General features: G+C 37.5%; 1 protein-coding gene across 1 annotated transcript; it reads right to left on the bottom strand.

The window, feature by feature from the left end:
• Positions 1–2,262: 2,262 nt before the first annotated feature.
• On the bottom strand, positions 2,263–2,973 carry LOC122197473 (secreted RxLR effector protein 161-like). The gene has a single exon (XM_042901627.1). It carries the CDS (start codon positions 2,971–2,973, stop codon positions 2,263–2,265), a length of 711 nt encoding a protein of 236 aa, XP_042757561.1.
• Positions 2,974–25,193: the final 22,220 nt, after the last annotated feature.

The following is a 25,193-nucleotide window of genomic DNA, read 5'->3' as shown; positions in this document are numbered from 1 at the left end:
CAGTCTGCAGCCGTTTGGTCCACCTCTTCTGCTGTAGAAGGTTGCAGAGGTGGTTCGTAGACTTTATGAATTTTTGCTTCAGAAAATCAAACAACACTTTAAACACCATATTTTTTAGCTTTTCCCTTCCTACGTTAGAGTTGCTCGAAGGGACGGTTCCTTGAAAATATCAACCTCACATGATTCATTTTAGGGACGAGCAAAAGGACCGAACCGGACCTGACTCGGGAACTGGCTTCGGCCAAAATCAAGAACCGAACCGGCCTGGCGGTTCTACCGGTTCTTGTCGTGTCTTTAAATGTTGGAACCGGTCCTCGAAAAATAGAATCATACGGTTCCGGTTTTTACCGGTTCTACCGATTTCGGTTATATCGGTTCCGGTTCCTGGTTCCAAAAATCCACAAAATAACATCTCGGTCCCGGCCCGACCAGTTCCATCGATCGGGTTCTGGTTCCAGCCGGTTCCCCGGTCCATATGTTCATCCCTAATTCATTTTGTGCACGAATTACGGTTGAGATGCATGAAATTACTTTTGTGAAGTTTGAGTAGGATGAAACAGAAGTGCTTGTAGGAACACGTCATGTTGGTTCCTCTTTATGCATGTGAAAACATGGTATCAAATTGTGGATAGTATGGTGATGGTGGTGAAGTATCGAGACTGAAAACGTTTCCGGACGGTGATTTCTATGAATTAGTAAGTCGGACATTGTTATGCCCAAATGTTGGTTGGTGTAATTTTGCGAATTTTGTGGATCCATTATGGGTGAAAATAAGAGATAAATGTAGAATTGTTGTTTAAAAATGTTGGAGATTAAATTAATGAGTATTTATAGAAGGTAAAAAAGTTAATTTTAATTAAAATTTACCGTTTGCCAACTGCATATTTCAAAGAGCAAAAGAAATAATTAAGATAACAACGTTTTCGTCAAGAGAGGATAGTTCATTATGGGGCCTCTACCTCCGGCATGGTGTTCTTGTGTGAGATTGTTGTACGGCGAAATAGCTCAACTCAATGAAAACTAAAAAAGTTATGAAGATTTAAATACTTTAATATCATAATATCAAATCTTAAATGTAAATTGTTGTATGGCGAAATAGCTCAACTCAATGATTCATACCAACATTCCTACTGATAGTATATATGTTTACATATGATTTCTCTCTAGTTTTTCTAATGTTTCAAGTGTGTTTACAAGTACAAAAGAAGCCACTATATATATGGCAAATGTTGGTAAGCCGAAGGTAAGAGCTTATGTATTTATGAAAGGGTTAAATGTAAGAAACCTATCTTATGAGTTACAACATAAATGATTTTTTGGCCATTACATATCAATATTTACATTTAAATATAACTTATTTATGATAAACATAAATATAAAAAGATAATATAATCCAATTTTATTGTAATATAATCTGATTTTTTGTGATCGGTTAAAAAAAACGAAAATATTATGAAATCCACCCATCTTTACATATTATACATATTCATATTTACATCATCAATTCATGTATTTATCGGATACTGGTAAAAGTATGTGTTGGTTCAAACTTGACATGTTTAGATATTGCAGAGGTTAAATATAAAATAGTTAAAGATTGTTTTTGAAATTTATTTTTTGGTTTGGTTTGTTTGTGACATATTACAAAGTAATGGGTTGCAGTGTATAACTGTGATACCGATCCGGGTTGACATGCGGGTTGAAGGATTCGTTTACCCGAAGTATATATTGTGTTATGGAGCTTGATTGGGATTTATTCTTACAAAAACCTTTCAGATCACTCAAATAACTCTCTCATATTTTTCCTTCTGTTGTGTTGACTTTAGGGTTTGTATATTATCTTCTAAGTTCTTCAGTTTTCTTAATCTTCATAGTAGATTAGGTTTGAGTGGTTGTAATGAGCGTAGATTAGGTTTATGTAGTGATGATTTCTTTTGTAAGTAAGTGAAAACCTCTGTCTATTTGTCATAAATTGATATAATAGATGATGATGTTGAGAATATTTGTTTCTATGTTTTTTCTCATATATATATATATATATATATATATATATATATATATATATATATATATATATATATATAACATTGTCATATGATTATAACAAAGAGAAATTACAAGGGTTCTCAGAGAAAAGCATAAAGACTACAAAGAATAAAGCGGATATAAATACTAGCTAGACAGAAACCCTAATGGGCTAAAGACAAAAGGGCCCATAAACAAGCGGGCTAATAATATATAGACTAACATCCCCCCTCAAACTCACAATGTCGCAGCAATAAGCATTGAGAGTTTGTCACATAAGAACCGAAACCGAGAAGCTGATAAAGCCTTCGTAAAAATATCCGCAAGCTGCAAGGTTGATGAAACAAATGGAAACAAAATGGTCCCAAGCTGCAGGTGATGACGAGTAAAATGAAAATCAATCTCAATGTACTTTGTCCGCTCATGAAAAACATAATTTTTCGCAATTTGTATTGCACTTTTATTATCACAATGCAAAGGAGTAGGTGAAGAAATGTAAACTCTCATATCCGCAAGCAGCCACTGTAACCAGATAATCTCGCATGTAGTTACAGCCATAGCACAATATTCAGCCTCCGTGGAAGATCTAGAGACAACATCCTGTTTCTTGCTCTTCCATGAAATAAGAGACTCTCCAAGAAATACACAAAATCCAATGGTAGACTTACGATCATGACAATCACCATCCCAATCAGCATCACTATAGGCACGTAACTCAAGAGAAAACGTCGAGGGAAACAAGAGAGTCTGAAACTGAGTGCCACGAAGATATCTCAGAATATGAAGAACAACTCCCCAATGAACATAGGTAGGTGCAGTAACAAACTGACTAACAACATGAGCAATATCTGGAAGAGTAACTATGAGATAAACCAAACTTCCCACCACAGTGCGATAAAAAATTCGGATCAGACAAGGGAACACTATCAGCTGGAGACTATCGTGCATTGGTTTCAAGAGGGGTATCTACAGTCCGATTGTCAGAAACTCTCACCCGTGTAAACAAGTCAGATATATATATTTAGTCTGGGAAAGAAGGTACCCTTTCTTAGACTGAGCAACCTCAATACCCAAGAAATAATGCAGAAGCCCAAATCCTTCATAGCAAATCGACGAGCTAGATCATGCTTCAAAGACTCAATACCACCATGGTCATCACCTGTAATAATCATGTCATCCACATATAAGTATAGAAGAATACGTCCTGCACTTGAGCATCTAACAAACAGAGCAGAATTGTGATTACTCTGGACAAATCCAAGAGAGGTAATCACTATGGAGAATTTCTCAAACCAAGCACGAGGGGCTTGCTTAAGCCCATACAAAGCTTTTCGAAGCCGACAAACCTCGCCTGGTCGGTGCTAAATTCCTAGAGGAGGGGTCATATAAACCTCTTCATGAAGGTCACCATTCAAAAAGGCATTCTTGACATCCATTTGAAAGATCTTCCACTGTCGAACTAATGCAACTGCAGTCATAATACAAACCGTCGTCATCTTTGCAACTGGGGCAAATGTCTCCTCGTAGTCAAAACCATACTGTTGGGAATACTCTTTTGCTACAAGCCTAGCCTTATATCGTTCAACAGAACCATCAACTTTTGTTTTTATCTTGTACACCCAACGACAACCTATCGTATGTTTTCCAGGAGGAAGAGAAACCAAATCCCATGTATGAGTCTGATGAAGAGCAGTGAGTTCTTCAACCATAGCATTCTGCCAAAGAGGATCTGAAACAACTTCTCTATATGATTCAAGTTCGGACAAATGATGGATGCTTGCTATAAATGAAGCAAACAGTCCTGAATATGTAGAGTAAGAAAAATCTGGTAGCTTGGTGGACTTGACAGGATGAGAAGATCTCCTGAGGGGTGGTGGTGGAGGTGGATCCTCAACTTTAATAATTAGAGGATCAGGCTCAGGAACAGGTGGAGTCGAGGCACCCTCTGAAGAAGTGGGTGTGTCATGGGCTGAGGGATCATGTGGCATAGATGAGTTTTGAGCCTCTATATCTTCATTAAAAGGATTAATATGTAGAAGATCAAACTTTGTTACATTGTGGGTTGTAGCAGGAATCGAGTAGAAAGGAATATGTTCCAAAAAAGTAACGTGTCGGGAAACATATAACTTCTGACTCACAGGATCATAGCAACGGTATCCTTTCTGACCAATACCATACCCCAAAAATACACAAATAGCAGATTTCAGCCCCAACTTGTTCCTTTCAACATGAGGACGAAGAACAAAACAAGTACATCCAAAAACTCGTAAGGAATAGTAGTCTGGTAGATGACCATATAACTTATCAAAAGGAGATATTCCTAAATTCAATGAAGTAGGGATACAATTAATCACATACACAGCAGTTAGGACTGCTTCTCCCCAAAAGGCACTAGGGACCTGTGCAGACAGGAGCAATGAGAAGGCATTCGCAACAATATAACGATGTTTTCGTTCTGCCACACCGTTTTGCTGAGGTGTGTCAGTACACGAAGATTGGTGTATGGTACCATCATAAGCAAGTAACTGAGTGAAATCATTAGAGGTATATTCACCCCCTAAGTCACACCTGGAGCACTTAATCACAGTCGAATGTTGAGTTTTAGCAAGAGCTCTAAAATTGCTATAAATATCAAAGAAATCAGATCTGCGTTTCATAAGATAAACCCATGTATATCGAGTATAATCATCTATAAAAGATACATAATAAGCTGACCCACCCTTTGTGGATACTGGTGCAGGACCTCACACATCAGAATGAATAATATCAAAAGGAGCAGTAGAGCAAGACATACTTTTATTGAAGGGTAAAGCAGAAAATTTTGCTAGTTTGCAACCACTACAATCAGAAATATCACAAGAGTTTAAATGACCCAAAACACCACTAGATTCTAAGAAATTCAAATGTGATACAGACACATGTCCCAAACGAGAATGCTAAAGATAAAACTCGGACGACAAAGGACTCAAACAAAAAGAAGATAAATCAATGCTGGAAGCAACAACAGCAAATACTTTGAGGACCTCCAAGACATATAGTTCCCCCACACTACGGCCGATCCCAATCACCTTATGGGTGTGGTGATCCTATATAACACAGACAGAATCAGAAAAGAATAGCCAGTTACCAGACTTGCATAACCGACTGACTGAGGCAAGGTTTAAAGTAAGTTTGGGAATGTAATAAACATCAGGAAGAGTGATATGAGAAACAGAGACATACCCAACACCCTCAACTAGCATAGATGTATCACTAGCAGACTTAATAGAAATGGATGACACTTGCAACAAAGAAGTAAATGATGACAAATGAGGAGTCATATGATGGGTTGCACCAAAATCTAAAATCTACAAAGATGAGGGAATACCTAAAGTACAAGATGAAGAAGGACTAGAATGAGACATAGATGCAGACATGGCAGTGGGATTAGAAGCCAAATACTGTCTAAAGCTCTCAAACACCTTGGGATCCAATGTAGATGGTGGCATATGTCCAATAGATTCTGTGTCAACTGGTGGAACAGCAGCTGCAGCAAACTATGGAGGACGAGGGGTCCATAGAGGAGTACCAGAGGAAAGCGACTGAAACTTCTGTTGACCAGACCTATTTTGTTGCCCTGACTGAGGTTGAACAGATTTAACCTTGTTGACTAACAATGGACACTATGCTTTCCAATGATTCTTCTGTTTGCAGAATGCACACTCATCATAAGCGACTCTTGAAGTTTGTCGAGACTAACTGGAGGAGACAGAGCGGGAGTAGGAGTAGAGGTTGTTTTAAACCCTTTATCTAAATGGGACTTGATACAAGTCTATTATGCAATTAGCTCATGGACAACTGAATCAACTGAAGGAATAGGAGAGCGATGAAGAATTGTTCCACGAAGACCTTTAAAATCAGAACGCAAGGCCATCAAGAACTGAACCAAGCGTTGTTCTTCCCTCCTAGCAATGTAAGGCTCAGAATCTTTTAGTTCTTTAGATTCAGTAAAAGCCAATTGATCCCAAAGATCAGACATAGCAGCATAGAAATCTTGAATGCTCTGGTCATTCTGTTGAAGGGCACGTATATCATATTCCAACTAGTATTGTTTAGCAAAATTGGACTGAGTATAGAGTCTCTCCAAGTGATTCCAAACTTCCTTTGTTGTATCATACTTAGCCGACTGCATACCAATGGACTGAGTAACAGAGTTATTGATCCAAGTAATAACCTTGGAGTTATCATTCTCCCAAGCATCAAGCAACATATCAAAATTCTCAGTTTGAGGCACTGAGGGTTTGGCTTTAGTCCCAGTGACATAGCCCCACATATTCTTCCCACAAAGGAAGTTCTTCATAACGTAACTCCAATACGTATAATTCTTTCCATCCAAACGAGTACTGATTGGCTGAAGGGAATCATCCTTTCCAGTCATGTTGATAGTGAATGAATAACCACAATGACAATATAACAATCTGAGAATGAAAGGAGTAACAAACTAGTGGAAGCAATCACTTAAATAATGAATCAACAGCAATTACAAACCAACAACAGCAACGAACCAACAGTAGCAACGAATGAACACATCAAAAAAACGAATACCAGTGACAATAAATGAAAACGGCATGCTACAGTAACCCTAGATGACTGCTACAAAGACTTCTAACAACGTATCAAACCTCTGCTCTGATACCATGATAACATTATATATATATATATATATATATATATATATATATATATATATATATATATATATATATATATATATATATATATATATATATATATATAAATTTATAAAATGATAATAATATGTTTTTTTCATAAATTCCTATAGCTTAATAGCCCAACTTGTGTATGTAAAACATATCCAAATATGTATATGACTATAAATAAAGATTACACGGCCTCAAATATATGTTTTTACATTCGTTTGCATATCACACAAAAGCATCTTACATATTATATCATTATTATTTATTCATTATTCTTGTTTTCATTTTTTGAGCATTGTCCTAGAGAGTATGACGAATCACCAAGTTCACTTGTTTCTATAATTTTCCTTATCAGTTAAAATATCACCCACAACTTTATCATCTCATCTTCGTTCTGTGGGTCTATTGTCGGTTTCATAGTTTTGACCAAGGACTTAACTATTAGGTACATGAAGACGCACATTACGTACAAGAACATATCCATATATGTGTGTATGAACATATGAACACACATATAGACTATCCATATATGTGTGTATGAACATATGAACACACATATACACGATGTGGCACCAAAGTCGGTGGGAGCGGAGAATGGTGCTATTGTGGCAACGTGATTGGGGTGGTTCGATGTAGGCCATGTATTAGACGGTTTGGTTCGGTTATTGGACAAAATCGAGTCGTAACCATTACAGATCGTTAATGTATTTTGGTAGCCATTGGATATGGTTATCATTAATTATTTTTTTTGAACAACAAAACTTTATATAAACTCAGAAAAGCCTAGCTAAGAGCTAGCAGAAAAAAAAATACAAAATCAAGGCATCAAAGGATTACGCATCCATAATGTCCAACTATGGCTACCCTTAGAGTTCTGATAGGAGAACCAACGAAAAGAAAGATCGACAATATTATCAAACAAAAATTGTTTCTTAAGCTTATTAGGGCTAAAAATAATGAAATTCCTATAAGACCTGATCACCCACAACACTATCATGCAAACTGCATCCAAGATGGAACACTCTCGAGTAATCACCATAGTGGTATCAATCCACTACAACATATCAGAAGATCCCATGAGCGTTGGAATCGAAACATCTAATCAAAGCTCCACACTTTTCCAAATCTGACGACCCACATCACATTGAAAGAAAAAATGAGAGACATCTTCCTGGCCAGCTTGACAAATTGGACAAAGAATGGACTCTAAATCCACTCCTCTATCCACCAGAATCGATCTAATAGGAATTCTGTTTAATAACAATCTCCACAAAAAATACTAACTTTAATAGGAGCATGCTTATTCTAGGGGGTAACAACCCCTCTATCAGAAAGAGTATAAGAATCAATATGACGTCTAGCAGAGTTAACCAAAAAAGTACCACTTGGATCATAATCCCAAGTATACATGTCCGGGTTAGAGGTCAGTACAATGGGGGTTAAAAGCTCAATAAGATTCTTCAACTGCTCAGATTCCACTCCACCTCTAGTTAGATGACACCAAGAGAAATTCTAGCCAGAAGAACTCCAAAAATCTAGAACAAGCCCACCTTTCAAAACAGATAAAGCATACAAATTGTGGGAAAACGTTTTAAGAAGCATGCCCCACACCATGCATCCTCCCAAAATCTAGCAATAGACCCTTCACCAATCACAATAGACATCGAATTTACGTCTATAACATTCTGTTCATGCAATTGATTAATATGTCCCACTATTTTTTCCACACCCCGATCCCTCTTATAGGCCGAGAACCCCCAAGAAAGCCTCCATTAACCCCATCCAACCCCTTGATTACTTTAATCTATAATGATCATGCTTCACAAAAAAACACCACTTCCACTTGTAAAGGAGCGCCTGGTTGAAAGCATCCAAACTACCAACATCTAAACCACCTTTATCTCTTCAATTTAAAATAACATCCCATTTCACCCAATGAATACGCCTTTGATCTTCTTCCATACCCCATAAAAATCAAGCTCTAGAAGCTTCTAACACATGACAAATAGTAGCAGGTATTCTAAAAATCGAGAAAAAATAAATACTAAGACTACTTAGAACCGATTTGATAAGAGTTAAACAACCACCTATGGAAAGAAGCTTGACTTTCCAAGCTGAAAGTCTTTTATGGAAGTGATCAACGATAGTGTCCCAACTACTAGCACGAGTCATAGAGCCACCAAATGGAATCCCGAGATAAGAAAAAGGAAGAGTAGCCATTACACAACTCTAAAAGAAGCTAAAGAAACAACCTGAATTTGATCCACTCCAACCCCCACAAGGCTAGATTTAAAGAGATTAATATTTAAACCATAAACCATATAAAAACACCGAAGAATAGTAATAATATTCCTAATGTTTCTTTCATCCCATTTACCCAGAAATAATGCATCATCCACATAGAAAAGATGAGATAACACAAAGTTAGAATCTCCCACATTGACACCCTGAAATCTACCTGAAGCAACCACATCCTCCATGGTAATGTGAAGCCCCTCCATAACAATAAGAAACAAGAACGAGGAGATAGTATCACTCTGTCTCAAACCTCTGAACAACTTGAATTCTTATATGGGATTCCTATTAACAAGAAAGGAAGATTTTGCATTTTTAAATAACCCTCTGATCCACAACCGCCATCTATCCCCAAACCCACAAACACCATAATTTGATCCAAATAATCCCAACTGATTGAATCATAAGTTTTCTCAAAATCAACTTTAAAGATAATAAATTTCTTTTTTTTTCTTCTTACACCAAGAAACCAACTCACCCACCATAAGCGGCCAATCTAAGATTTGTCGTCCCTTAAGAAAAGTCGACTGCTTCACTCCAATAACCTTAGGAAGAATTAAAGCCAACCCTTTTGCTAATAGTTTAGCAATAACTTCAAACTGCATCCCAATGAGGCTAATGGGCCTATAATCCTTCACGACTAAAGGACTATCATTCTTCGGGATGAGAATAATAAACGACGAAATACATCCTGCTGGGATAATAGGTTTATTGAAAAATTCATGCACAAATTCAACCACATCACCACCTAAAATATCCCAGTAATGTTTAAGAAACTAGAGAAAGAATCCGTCTGGACCAGGAGCACGCTCTCCACCATAATCCCAAACTGTCTCCTTAATTTCTTCTGGCGAAAACGGCTTCTCTAAAAAATCCACATTGTCAGAACCAATACTAGCAAACTGATTACTTCTATTCACTATCCGAATATTATTAAATGCTTGAAATTTGGAGGAATAAAAATCAAAAAAAAATCTTTTTTAACCACCAACGGATGTGTCACCCAATCCCTGTTAACAGAAACCCCTCGAATTAACATTTGACGCTTTTTTTAATATACCATAAAAAACAGAATTCTCATCCCCTTCAGCCGACCATTTCACTTTAGCTTTTTTAGCAACATCCGAAGTAACATGTTTCTCAAGATAAGCAATTTCCCTAAGAATATGTTTCCTTTCACTATGCAAATCGCTAGAAAAGGCACCATCATCAATAGAACAATCAATATCATATAACCGGGACTCCAGATGCAATTTATGCACATCGCGCACCTCCTTAGCCCGAGAATGCCACTCCCGAACTTTACTCTTAATAAATTTAAGTTTATTTTTAAACAAAACAAACTAGCTCCAACTTTGATTAGGCATAAATTCATTAACAGACCCAAGAATCATATCATCGAAACCATCCAAAAGCAACCAAGAATTATAGAACTTGAAAGGAGAAGGTCCAGAATCGACCTTTTAATCATGAAGCAAAATAGGACAATGGTCAGACCATTTCCTATCCAACACAACCACCTGTAACGCCTGGAATCTACCAAAATCGATTCTGAGATCAAGAACCGATCCAGTTTACTAAGTTTGACATTTGAAGGGTCAGCCCCAGTAAATTTCTTTCCAGTCATCAGAACATCCACCATACCTATATCATCGATAAAGTCATTAAAATCTCTAGCAGAAGCATGACAGAAGATAGACCCAAATCTCTCATCTTCACTTCTAACCACATTGAAGTCACCAAAAATAATATAATTACCCCTGTCTTCTTATAAACGCATAAACGTTCACCATATAGCACTCCATATTAAATGGAACCCAAACACCACCAACTATAACAACATTACTAGAGCAAACAATAATGTTTTAAATAAAAACACTTGGGTCCCATATAGATAAAATACCTCCTGATCTCCCATGAGCACTACTAAGCAAAATCAAAATTACAATTCCCCCACATACTCCAGACTCTAAACAAGTCCAACTGAGTCATCCTTGTTTCTTGTAAACCCAAGAAAGAAACCCTATACTGAATACAAATTGAACTCACCCAACTTCTTTTAAGACAAGTTCAGGTACTACATATATATTCACAAGTTCGGGTGCTACATATATATTCAAAGACATGCAATTCATTGATCAACTTGAATAACAACAATACTAGCCAATATCTCTCTAATCTTGTCTTTATTACCTTTCGTATCATAACCAAGTAACCCTCCCATTTCAACATATTGTTTCATAATATCAACAATATCTTTGATATTACAGGAACTCATTTTTTCACAAGTTTTGACGAACCATGAGAATTTGAATTGGCTGCTTTTGGAATCGGATCAACATCAGCATCAGGTCTACAGCCCAGAGGCTATGAAAGAGAATCAGAATTAGCATTCAAAAAATCTACACCCAAAACACCATCATCCACCGTCCCTGTTACTGTAGCAGTTGGGGCAGTCGACTGAGGCACTATTATAGTAGCCACCAGCGAAAGCACATCAGCCGGAGGTATTTTAGAAACAGCAACATCCTCATGGGGTTAAATAGTAGGAGACAAGGAAAAAAAGAAGACTGCACCCCCATTAACAATTGGTTTACACCCACTGGTCTGGAAGAAACGACCATGACGATCAACAAGACCCGCTCCTCTGTTATTATTCAAGCATTGTTCCTTTTCATTCAGTACATCATTAGTTAAAGCATCAAATTTAGCTTGATTGATATCACCAGGAGTACACTCACTTTCATCTTCACCTTCACCTTCATTATCTTCATACTGAAACACCCCAAAAATATGGTCCCAAAAATTTCATTTTCTTATGACAGATAAAATAGTATTTTCAAATGTCAAACATTCATCACAACAAAGCCAATACATCAAGTGTTATCAAAATCAAAGTGAATGTCAAATGCGGAACTCCAGTGGTGTGTGCGATGCAGTCAACTCGAGCTCTTCCCCTTGGAACTAGAAGTACCGAAAACAAAACTAAAAACCATAAGCACAAAGCTTAGTGAGTTTCTCCCAGATTACTGTTAGATAAGGTGTCTAAGTCCATAACTATATTTGGTATGTACTTGACCTGACCCGGTATGGTCCATTTGGGTTGCATGACATCATGCATTTGGATAGACTAAATGAGAGAAATAACACTTGTGGTTTATTAATATATTCTAAGTTCTAATATATTAATAGTATTATTTAATTAGTATCGATCAAGAATTAATTTGGAATTAATTAAGTGATCAAAAGATGACTAATTAAATATATGGGTTGATTGTGTAAATCATCCATAACTTGTATAGTGGGCTAAAAGGCTCCACGGATTATCAAGTTGGGTTAAACCCATAGGATGCTCCATGGGAGTTAGAAACCCATGGGTCATGGAAATGAAGAGTCATGTCACATTAGGGTTTACATGGTGTAACCCTAGATGTGACACACTATATAAAGAACATGATACTCACCAAAATCGACTACACTAAGAACAAGAGAGGGCAAGCCGATTTTTTACAAGTGTTATACATACTCTAAAGTTATTCCAAAGCATTTGGTGTTGTGTGAATCATTTGAGGCATCACACTTGGGATGTTAGGTTTTCAAGGAATCAAATCAACTACAAGGTATGTAATTCTAGCCATCTTTTATGTTAAAAGTTGTCACACCCCCGAACCAGACGGCGGAAACGTCCGAGGGCTATTGTGACTTAATTGAATACCATCAGAATGATTATACATGAATCATAACATCAATCATCACCATACATTGAAATATTACAACCGATATTGTTTACATTCAGTACATTGTTTTAAAACATTACATTTCCAAAACATAAACCGTTCGATACTCTTTAAACAAAACATCATGACATCACTGGATACATTTTCTTCGATTTACCTGTTACCTGAGAATACTAGTATTTTGGAAAAACGTCAACATATGAAATGTTGGTGAGTTCATAAGTAATGTTTGAAAAGAAATGATTTGTATAACTTTGAAAACCACCAGAAAATCCGATATTTTCTGAAAAGAGTATTGTATATAAGAAAAAGTGTGAAGATCCGTAAGTATGCTTGTTGATTTTTCTAAACGTGAATAATTGTTAGACTTTGTATACATCACATAGGTGAAAGTGTTGAATTTCCCCAGGAAAACCCGATGTTTTCCTAATACATCAAATTACGTGTCTTATTTATTGTTATACCAATACGACGTTTGTTTTCGATAATTCCATGTGACATTGGATTAATTATGGGTTGTGAGTCGTTATAATCATGCATTAATGAAAATGACTAGTTTACAACTACCAAATACAAATGATCCCTTAGGCGTCGTGCGTACTACTCACTTAATCCAACCACCCTGACTTCTCATAGCCCCACAACCGAGGAGAAAGGAGGGTACGAAGCCCCCATTATTTCCATAAGTCGTTCAAGGCTATCGTGAATACGAAAGGCACTTGGCCCGAATCGCATTTGACTTCTCAACATTGCTAGCAGTACCAATGGTCCCTTGGGGATCAACAGCACGATAAAGCTATTGAAAGTCCTTTTACACAGAATTAGGTCATAGAAGACCCAATATCATGTAAGCGCATTCCCTTCGGGCCTAAAGATCATGTCATTGGGCTAGCTAGGCACAACAATTGCCCCCAAAATTATACCTACAAAATATTTCAGATTAATTTTATACATTTGAAAGGGTATAATTTTATAATTAAAACAAAATAAAAGTAAGGTGTAACATCTCGACTCCCAGGTATAAATTTAAAGCTTCTATATTCATATTTATGGACCTACTCGACGAGTTGGCTGCCCCAACTCGTCGTGTAGAAACAGATCAGGCCGCGTGGTTTATGGAACCTACTCGACGAGTTGGAGGACCCCAACTCGACGAGTTGAGACTGTACATGAAAACCCTAATTTTTAGGGTTTTCACCCTATTTAAAGGACCTTAAGTCCTCCCTCCAGCCTCACATACCACCTTCACATCCAGAAACAAACCCTAATTGAGCTAACCTCCTATTTTGAGTGTGTGTGTGTGTGTGAGGCTAAAGAGTGTGTGTTGGTGCATTTCTTGAAGAGAATTGAAGATTGAGAAGCTTGGAATGAGACGGAGCTTGTAGATCTAGCATTTACTTCGTTTTGGTATTCATTTGAAGGTAAAAAGTCATTACCTTGATCATTTTCTTGTTAGATCTCTCCATTCAAGAGTTTTGGGTCATTTCTAGCTTATTCTTGAGGCATTTCTGGTTTTCAGCAAGTTTTGAAGTGAAGAGTTCAGATCTGGACTCCTCTAGGCCCTCATGGACATAAAGTTTTCAGCTTTATCTAGTCTCGGCCTTTCTCCATGCCCTAAATCTCTTCCTAAGCTTATTTTTGGGTGTTTTGGCCTCTTAAGGCCATGCATGGACACAAAGTTAGAAACTTTACATGGTAACTACACCATAGGGGTCTAGATCTATAGTTTGGAGCCTTGGGTTCGCTTAAAGGTGTCTAAATCAGAAAAGGGTTGAAGGAACTCGATGAGTTGCTTAGCCAACTCGACGAGTTGGATAAAGGTTTTCCCGCTTTCTTGATTTTAAGTGGACTCGCTGAGTTGATGAGATAAATCGATGAGTTAGTTAGGGTTTTTCCTATTTTCTGAGTTCTGAAGGAACTCGACAAGTTTCTAGTTGCACTCAACGAGTCGGGTCAACATGGACTGTTGACCTTGACTGTTGACTTGGACTTTGACCATGGTTGACCAAGTTTGATTTCTGGGGGTATTTTGGTAATTTGGGTCTTGATGGAATTGGTCCTATGGTGGTTATAGGTGTTTGAGTTTGGAGCCGTGATTCAAGAGCTTGATATTTTCAGTTTAGTTCGACATTGTGAGGTGAGTCTTCCTCACTATACTAAAGGGTCGAAGGCACCAAGGCTGGCCCTTTGGATTGTTATCCTGCTTGGTTACTATTATGATCTACTGGATCGGTGTCCTAGTAGATAGGATGTTTCTATGTGGGTATGATCTATTAAGATCGCTATCCCAAGGATGATTGGACTCATTGTATGTGAGCATTCCAACCCGATGGTTGTGAGCCAAGAGCATTCCATCCTGAGGATGATTAGACTCATTGTATGTGGGCATTCCAACCCGATGGTTGTGGGCCGAGGGTATACCATCCCGTGGCTGATTGGACCCGTAGTATGTTGGCATTCAGACTCGATGGTTGATTGGGCCATAGTATGCTCTTATTGTATGTGTATTATTGTTGTATGATTATTTTGGGGGAACTCACTAAGCTTCGGTGTCACACCCCGAAACCAAAGGCGGAAACGTTCCGGGGCGGAGAACGTCATGAATATCGCAACCAATGTACATAGTAAGCGTCGTAAACATAAAACATTACATTACATAGAATTATTACATTTGTCTGAAAACAAAGAGTTACATGTGTTATATATATATATATATATATATATATATATATATATATATATATATATATATATATATATATATATATATATATATATATGAATAAAAGTAAAGACGTGTCTTCTACGTACTCCGTCTTCGCCAAAATGATCACTGGGTACCTGTCTAATGTGGACCGGAGAATACAAGCAGTTTGAAAATTAGCATAAAGCTGGTGAGTTCATAAGCGGTTTAGTTTTTGTAAAAGAACAGGTTTCCTTTGGTTTTCTGAAAAAGTCGTTATCCAAGAAAATCCCATATTTTCTTATAAGTAAAGTTTAGTTATTCGTTTAACCTACAGTTTGATTTGGAACATTTCGTTATCCCACGGAAAGACCCTTATTTTCCTATGTGTGAGTTACTTATTCGTTTATTCCACGGTTTGATTAGGAACATTTCATTATCCCAGGAAAAACCCTTATTTTCCTATGTATGAGTTAGTTATTCGTTTATTCCACGGTTTGATTAGGAACATTTCGTTATCCCAGGAAAAACCCTTATTTTCCTATGTGTGAGTTAGTTATTTGTTTGAAATGTTATGCCCTAGTATCTATCATACTTGTCGTATTAGTTAGATATTCTGATATCCTAGTTGTCCTACACTCGAATGTATCTAAAGGCGTACTTTCGTATTCGTATTCGTATTTTTTTTTAGTATTCGTTTTATTCCTAGATGTACTTTCGTATTCTCTCTGTTTCTAACTGTACTTTCGTATCCGTTCTGTTATTATCCGAGGGCGTATCTTATTAGTATTAATCCTAATTGATGATTAGTAGGAATTATTCGTAAATTATGAAATATAACATAGATTATAACACTTTATCAAGAAATCTATGATTAGTCTGAAAGCTAACTCTGCAATTCGAACTATTGGTTAATACGGTTTTCAATATTAAAAGCATACAAATTATGAAACATTTGAACTGAAAATAATAAGTTTAAGTACAAGATTTCCTTGTACTTTTGCTTGTATTCCCCCCTGAAAACATTTGAAAAACATGGAAAAAGAGTAGGGGTATGAACTCACCGGTCGAGAAAGGGTAGTGGCAGCGTGGACTGCCACTCTCTGCTGTTTCTTCAAGAACTCCTGTGAAGGCTGACTTTTCTTCTCCATCTCCCAAAAATTTCTTTTCTCACCACTTTTCTCTGTCGACTCAGGAGTGGTGCCTGTTTCCTCTATGTTCTCACTATGGTCGATCAAGATTTGCGCTAGGCATTTGGCGCTGTCGTATGTATCCGGCTTTGCAGCTAAAGCGTTCCCTTTGGTCGGCTGGGTCAACCCCTAGATGAACCTCTCAATCTTCTTACTCTCCGGAGTAACCATCCCCGGACAAAGAAGTGCCAAGTCGTCAAACCTTGAAGTGTAAGTGGTGATATCGGAACCTTTCATCTTCAGGTTCCAGAGTTTATGCTCCAGCTTCTGAATTTCGCCCCGATGGCAGTACTCTGCGAACAGAAGTTCCTTCATGACTTCCCAACCCATAGCATTGGCTATAGGTAGGGTTAGAGATTTGACTCAGCCGTTCCACCAAGTCAGCGCATTATCGGTAAACGTGCAGGCGGCGAATTTCACCTTGTCGGATTCTGAACAAGCACAGATCTCGAAGATAGATTTGATTTTTTCTAACCACCGAGTTAGGGCAATGACACCTCCTGTGCCATTGAAGAATGTGGGTTTCGCGTTGACAGTTGCTTGAAATATGACAGGATCGAATTGAGGAGGAGGTGGTGGCGGAGGAGGATTGTTGTTCTTTGAACTGGGTCTCTTTCTTGGAGGCATCTTGATCTAAAAAGATTAGGAAAGAGAGGATGGTAAGTCCTCTGAATTGAATCAAGAGATATGGAAAAGGGGATATCTCATTAAGTCAGATATAGAATTATATTAAGCGATAAAGCAGGAAAGAGTTATCAAAGCAGATAAACTATCGCTAAGGAATGATTGAGGAACAACGCTGGGATAAGAATCTCTATAACGGATTTGCCTTGAGAAATACTCCCATAGTATTTCATGATTCGCTGTGACGACGGCTCGTTGTTTGGGTATTGGGTAAGTTTTAGGCATGCCGCATACCATAATCACTCCCAAGCACAGGTTGGCCGTGTCTCGAATGAATATAGTTGGCCAGGCTACATTGATCCTAGACACGACTACATAACTGCCTAGGTTTAACCGCAGTGTACAACACCCATTTACTTATGTTTTGTTCTACTTGTAGTTTCGGATTTCGACGATTAGGTATACTTGTATACTTTTGAAAATACTTATATTTTAAATTATACTTTTAGTTCAGAGCACTTAGGCCCCTTAGTGTTTATAGTCTTATACCATGTAAGGTTTGGTATACTAGTTCACTATAAACAAGGGCTCTGATACCAATCTGTCATACCCCGAAACCAAAGGCGGAAACGTTCCGGGGTGGAGGATGTCATGAATATCGCAACCAATGTACATAGTAAGCGTAGTAAACACAAAACATTACATTACATAGAATTATAACATTTGTCTCAAAACAAAGAGTTACATGTGTTATACACATATATATCATATGAATAAAAGTAAAGACGTGTCTTCTACATACTCCGTCTTCGCCAAAAGGATCGTTGGGTACCTGTCTAATGTGGACCTGAGAATACAAGCAGTTTGAAAATCAGCATAAAGCTGGTGAGTTCATAAGCGGTTAAGTTTTTATAGAAGAACAGGTTTCCTTTGGTTTTCTGAAAAAGTTGTCATCCAAGAAAATCCCATATTTTCTTTTAAGTAAAGTTTAGTTATTCGTTTATCCTACAGTTTGATTTGGAACATTTCGTTATCCCAGGAAAAACCCTTATTTTCCTATGTGTGAGTTAGTTATTCGTTAATTCCACGGTTTGATTAGGAACATTTTGTTATCCCAGGAAAAACCCTTATTTTCCTATGTGTGAGTTAGTTATTAGTTTATTCCATGGTTTGATTAGGAACATTTCGTTATCCCAGGATAAACCCTTATTTTCCTATGTGTGAGTTAGTTATTCGCTTGAAATGCTATGCCCTAGTATCTATCATACTTGTCGTATTAGTTAGATATTCTGATATCCTAGTTGTCCTACACTCGAATGTATCTAAAGGCGTAATTTCATTTTCGTATTCGTATTCGTATTCGTATTCGTATTCGTATTCGTATTTGTATTCTTATTCGTATTCGTATTCGTATTCGTATTCGTATTCGTATTCGTATTCGTATTCGTATTCGTATTCGTATTCGTATTCGTATTCGTATTCGTATTCGTATTCGTATTCGTATTCGTAATCGTATTTTTTTAGTATTCATTTTATTCCTAGATGTACTTTCGTATTCGCTCTGTTTCTAACTGTACTTTCGTATTCTCTCTGTTTCTAACTGTACTTTCGTATTCGTTCTATTAATATCCGAGGGCGTATCTTATTAGTATTAATCCTAATTGATGATTAGTAGGAATTATTCGTAAATTATGAAATATAACATAGATTATAACACTTTATCAAGAAATCTATGATTAGTCTGAAAGCTAACTCTGTAATTCGAACTATTGGTTAATACGGTTTTCAATATTAAAAGCATACAAATTATGAAACATTTGAACTGAAAATAATAAGTTTAAGTACAAGATTTCCTTGTACTTTTGCTTGTATTCCCCCCCTGAAAACATTTGAAAAACACGGAAAAAGAGTAGGGGTATGAACTCACCGGTCGAAAAGCGTGTCGGTTCGGATGCTAAATGTCAGTTTGGGGCTTGAACGCGTGCGAGGTTCCTATGTAATATGAAAAGATACACATTTGTATCTAATTAGGCTTTGAACTACTAATTAGTTGAGGATATACACTCCTAGACGCGAAAACACTTCAATTCAAGTGTTTGGAGTGACCCGGGTAGCATCTATGGACGTATATGGCTTGGATAAGGAGTTTACTCTTCAAGAGTAAACTCATAAGAGAGTTTACGGACCTAATGACCAACTCCCCATGAGTTTACGGCCGTAAACTCATGGTGGAGGTGTCCTTGGGTGCCTAATGGTCTTACAACTCTTGTGGGGTAATGCTAGGCTTGGTTTTAAGGCATTGGAAGGCAAATTGGACATCCTAAGGACCATTTGAGGAGTTTACGGCAGTAAACTAGGAGTTTAGGCCATAAACTCTTGTGTACCCAACCTTAAATTGTTTTGGTGGTCCTAGGTCGAGTACAATGCACATAGGAAGGTTCTAGGGTTGATTCCATGGCTTAGGAAGTGATTGGGACTTGAATTGACCTTGGAAAGGATTTTACAGTCTATGAAGATGTTCTTGGTGAGTTTACTACGTTCAACACATGATTTTACGGCAGTAAACTCATGTTTATCCATGATTCATGCGATTTGGTGGTTGAAAGTTAAGCATGCTAAGTTCTAGACCTATTTCTAAGCCATACAAGGTGTTAAGGGCACTTTAACACCCATTGGAGGAGTTTAAGGTCCAAGAAGAGGTGTTTACGGTCCAAGAATGTTCTTGGGCCGTAAACTCAAGTGTGACTCTTTTGAGTATGATTTGGTGCATCTCTTGAAGGATTATAAGGTTCTATACTCTTATGGAAGCTTTTTGGAGGTGTTTAGGGGCAAACTAACACCTTAAATGATGTTTATGGTCCATGAATGAGGGTTTACGGTCCAAGAATGTTCTTGGACCGTAAACTCAAGTTTACTCCCCAAAAGGTAAGATTTTGGTGTTCAAATCTCGTATATGCAAGTCCTTTAGCCTTATCTAAGCACTAGAAGTGATTTGGAAGGGTTTTGGGGCTCCAAAACCCCATTTATAGGTGTTCATGGTTTAGGGAGGTTCCTAGACCGTAAACACAAGTCTTTGGTCCTATTTCATGATTTAAACACGAATTTGAAGGCTAAAGATGTTATACTATGAGCTAGGATAGTTATCTTACCGATTTGGAGCTTGATTTGGATGATTTTGGCTCAATTTCGAGTTTTAGAGAGAGAGAGAGTAGAGAGAGAAAGTTATGATGTGGTGGTAAAAATCTAAATTGAAGTTCACTCATCCTTTATATAAGGCTTGAGTTGGTGGTCCGGTGGAATTCTACCCGATACTGATGTTAAGCGAGGCTTTTGGTCGCACCCGATTTAATTGTTTATAACCCGACGGAATAAAACTAAAATTTTTCCAAATAATAATTTGGGGCGTTTTCATGAGTTTCTAACGTGTTTGGATACCAATTAAGTCATAATGGAAAACTCAAAATTAATGACTTAATTTAGAAACGAAACGGAAACAATTCAAAACGACGAATTTTTAATGACGGAACGGGTTACGATGACGGAACGAACTTCGGGTTGTCACATTCGGGCTTATAGTTTGGTTTATGGTTTAAGGTACTTCAAAGGATCATGGGAAGATAAAGGCTTGATCATGCACCTCCTCACATTTTATGATTTGGATTTCTAGGATACTCTGATGAAACTATTTTGAAAACATTTTTTTAATAAATAATGGTTTTTAAATGCTTGAAAAAGTTTAAAACTTTTTGTGAAATTGATGGATGTTACAAGTTGGTATCAGAGCCTTGGTATAAGTGAATTGGAGGAACACTCGTGTGAATCCAGTCTCAAACTAAGGAAAATATTTTCAAAATGATTTTCAAATGGTTTTCAAAATACTAAAGGAGGATGTGAAGTGTACGATCAACCAGAGCCAGTAAGTTGACCCCAAAATACCATACTGTTATTGATATTATGATATGTTAGAAAAACATGCTAGTGATAGGGAAGGGACCTTCAGGAATTGCATGATAGAATTGCCTGATTACATAACGCCTAATAGCCTAGGGTTCCTTATATGAAATTGACATCATTACTGTAGTTGCTTAGGGTATGCATCACGGTCATACATAACTAAGATCTTATAGCTTGAGAATGTTTGGTTTGGCCTTATTTCATGTTTTTATTTGATGAAGGGCTTAGGTTAGGATCGGACATTCGGATGTCCATAGGGTCCAGTGTTATGTATGACTAGCATACACTAATGCTGCAGGGTTAGTGGAAGTTTCATGGATGAGTTTTGCAGGGTCAGTTGGCCAGTTGTGAGATGTTTAGCCTTCCTCTAGGAGTGAGGATTGAGCACTCACCTATGCTTATGTATATTATTATGGCATTGTGATGATACTTGAGACAAATATGGGTAAGTGTGGAAGGTAGTATGAGCCCGTACTACTGAAAGCACAGGACCTATATGCATAGCAAGGAAGTCATAACCCTTAGGGTTTTGGTTGAGAGTTGGTTCTCTGTTGTTGTTTATGCGAATTATCTGATGTATTCCTAATATATTTTTTGTATGGTGACTACAAGACGATTTAAGACCGGATCCTGGTCAGGATCGGGAGCTGGCAGCCAGGATAGGCGAGCATTGAAAGGGGATCGTGTCAGGGAGATCATCCGAGAGGAGGTGGTCGAGATTGTCCAGGGACAGATACCAAAGATATTCGGGTCTATCAAGACCACAATGATGGAGTACTTTGATGACAGATACGCAACCTGTGACAACCCGAAATTTCTATCTTGTATAACCATTCAATTCAGTCGAAGACAAACTTGTTTCTGCTAACTTTTAGCACTGTTTAGAGTCTGTTTGAGCATCCTAAGCCTAGTACCACCAAGGATCGGGTGTTAGGAAGTATCTGCTTGAGTCCATTGTGCACCAAGCAAGCCGTAAACTTCATCATGTGGAGTTTACGGCCACACCATGTGAGTTTACGGCCATAAACTCAAGGTGGCCGTAAACTCATGTCCTTAAACATGATATTCCATCTCTTTTCTTCATTATTCACCATTTCACCTCAATAACTCGACTTATCTCTCAAGTATCATCACGAACTTTCATCTTGATCTTCAATCTAGTAAGTAATCTTTCCATTTTCAAGTTGATATCCTTCCATATCTAGTGAAGATACATGATTTCATCCATGAAATCTCTTCTTTTGGTTAGATCTTCAAGTGTTCTTCATTTCACCAAGAACACCAAGAACACACACTAGTGTTTTGGTCCAAAATCAACCTTTTTAGCTTCTATATCGTAAGTATTACATCCCTATACTCGATATTTAGTTGCAACTCATGTTAAGCACCTTGAAATCATCCATTTCCCAAGAACAAGAGGTGTTTACAGCCAAGAGCATCTCTCTTGGCTGTAAACCCTAGTTAGTGGTGCATATGGACCATAACTCCTTCCTAAGGCTTGGACTTAAGGCTAGAAAACTTCCTTGTGGTTTGTAAGACCTTAAAATACCATTTAGCACAAATCATCATGAGTTTATGGCTGGAAACTCATGAGGCCATAAACTCTATGGCCGTGAACTCCTAAGACCATGAACTCCTTGGCCATAAACACCATTGTGTGGCCATACACCCCTTAAATGCAACCCTTTGTACTTCTAACACTTCAATATAAGTGTTTCCTAAGTCCTAGGGTGTCTTTCCTTATATGATTAGTTGTTTAAACACTAATTATATGCATGTATGTGTCATTATATGCTAAATATGATCCTTGTGTGTGCTCAAGTCTTCACTTGACACTTAGTATCCTATACCACTCTTTCATCTGAACTACTCTCTACAGGTGAGTTCATACCCCTTAACTTACCTTTTAAATGATTTTAAATGCTTTTATGGGGGGATACTAGTTGAAACATTATAGTTATTATATCAATCATATGTGATTAATAACTATCAAACAGATGGATTTACTATACTTTAAACTGTGTAATCAAACAAACTGCTTCAAATGGTTTTACAAACTCTTTTATATACAAAAATCTTTATTAAACTCTTTTAAAATTATGTTTTTCTCAAAATCATGCCTATATAGATATAGTTATATAAGTAGGATTGAAAGGACTTAGGACTGATACCTCGCCTTATTTCCTGTTCCTTGTTTGGTTGTGGACTTAGGGTATTCGGTTGTTTGTCTGATGGTCATTTGAATCTTAGTTATATATTATGTGTATGTATATGGATATTAAAGTTCTACATTCAGTTCAATACCGTTATGTAGTAAAGGTGTACAAACATGTTCATTCATACAAACAACATTACTAGTAAACTATAATAGGTATAGTTTAGGAAGTCACTATTACTATTACTAGAACAACGAAACATACAAAGAGTCAGTTCATACATGAGTCAGTACCTACTATAACAAGAAAAAATACTCACTATAAAGAGAAACAGATAGAGAATACTATAACGAGAAACAATACTCACTATAAAGAGAAACAAAACAAACATACTATGATGAGAAACAAAGAGAACATACACTACACTAGTATAGAGAGAACATACAATACACTAGAACATACTATACAAACACTAGAACACTATAACATTAATGTGAGCCACTACTTCATGGCATGGCGATCTACCGTTGTGTCACGTTTTGCAATCGGAGTTTCCTAGAGGGAGAGTGTGAGTTGGTGTATAGATCTATATGGGATTGAGTATCCTACACCTTGCTGCTAGCTATAGTGGGACCTACAGATCTACGGGTGACTAATGTCATTCCATTTCGATGCCTTAGGGCATCGTGTTATACTAGTTTGTCAAGTATGGTTACAATCATATCACGTTTTACCTTAATTAACAAACTGGTTTAAGGTAGTTAGTACATTGGTAGTTACTTACATACAATACTACTGTACACTGTTATTTTCCCATTGCATTCACATTGTGATCTTCTCACATAAACGGTTATGTAAACTATATTTTGGTAATGATAGTCATACATGGGAAAGATACGTTTTTACAAACAACACGACACACATAACATTTGGGCCTTGGTAGAGGGTTACTTTTAGTAGAAAATATAGGATTTTCTAGGAGATACAAACATTTACTACAAACTCTTACAAACATTTACAAACACTTTCATACAAGCAACGACACTAAAATACTTATGAACTCACCTGCTTTAATGCTGATCTACGCTTTCAAAATAACTTGTATTCTCAGATCATCAGTAGATAGGTACCGATGCCAGGTTTTGAGAAGATGGAGCACGTTCAAGACTCATCTCTTATTTTGATTCATATTTTTGGTGTCTTATAAACTATACAGAACATACTTGTATTAAAATTATATTATTAATGCAATGGATGACGTTGTTGCTTGTTTACTATTATACATTATTGTGATATTGTACATGACGTCCTCCGCCCCCAAAAGTTTCCGTCGTTCAAGTTTTGGGGTGTGACACAACCATTGTTGAGACTGCTGTTGCTGCAGCCTCGGCAGCTGTGGCGGCTACGGGTGTTTGGCCAGCACGAGTGTTTCAGTATCGAGACTTCGATAACATGAAGCCCCTGAGTTTTAATGGAGCTAAAGACGCGATTTTAGCAATAAGGTGGCTATCTGATGTGGAGGGATGTTTCTTCACTTGTTCCTGCCCTGCTGACTAGAAGGTCAGGTGTGCTCTGAAACTGTTGAGGTCCGAAGCGAAGGATTGGTGGAGATTGGTTACTAGGTCGTATTCTGATGAGCAGGGAGCTGTTGTGACATGGGATCAATTCAAGGAGATGTTCCGCACCCGCTGCATTCCTAGGGTGGAGCGCGAAAGATTAGCTCAGGAGTTTTTGGACCTAAGACAAGGTACGGAGTCAGTGACATAGATCACCTGGATGTTCACTAAGAGGGCGATGTTTTGCCCGAATTTTGCTTCCAAGCAGGCTCA

The sequence above is a fragment of the Lactuca sativa genome, chromosome 4 (genome assembly GCF_002870075.4).
Source record: "Lactuca sativa cultivar Salinas chromosome 4, Lsat_Salinas_v11, whole genome shotgun sequence".
Taxonomy (NCBI): domain Eukaryota; kingdom Viridiplantae; phylum Streptophyta; class Magnoliopsida; order Asterales; family Asteraceae; genus Lactuca; species Lactuca sativa.
Note: the sequence above shows the minus strand (reverse complement) of the source record. Positions and strands in the feature narration are given on the sequence as shown.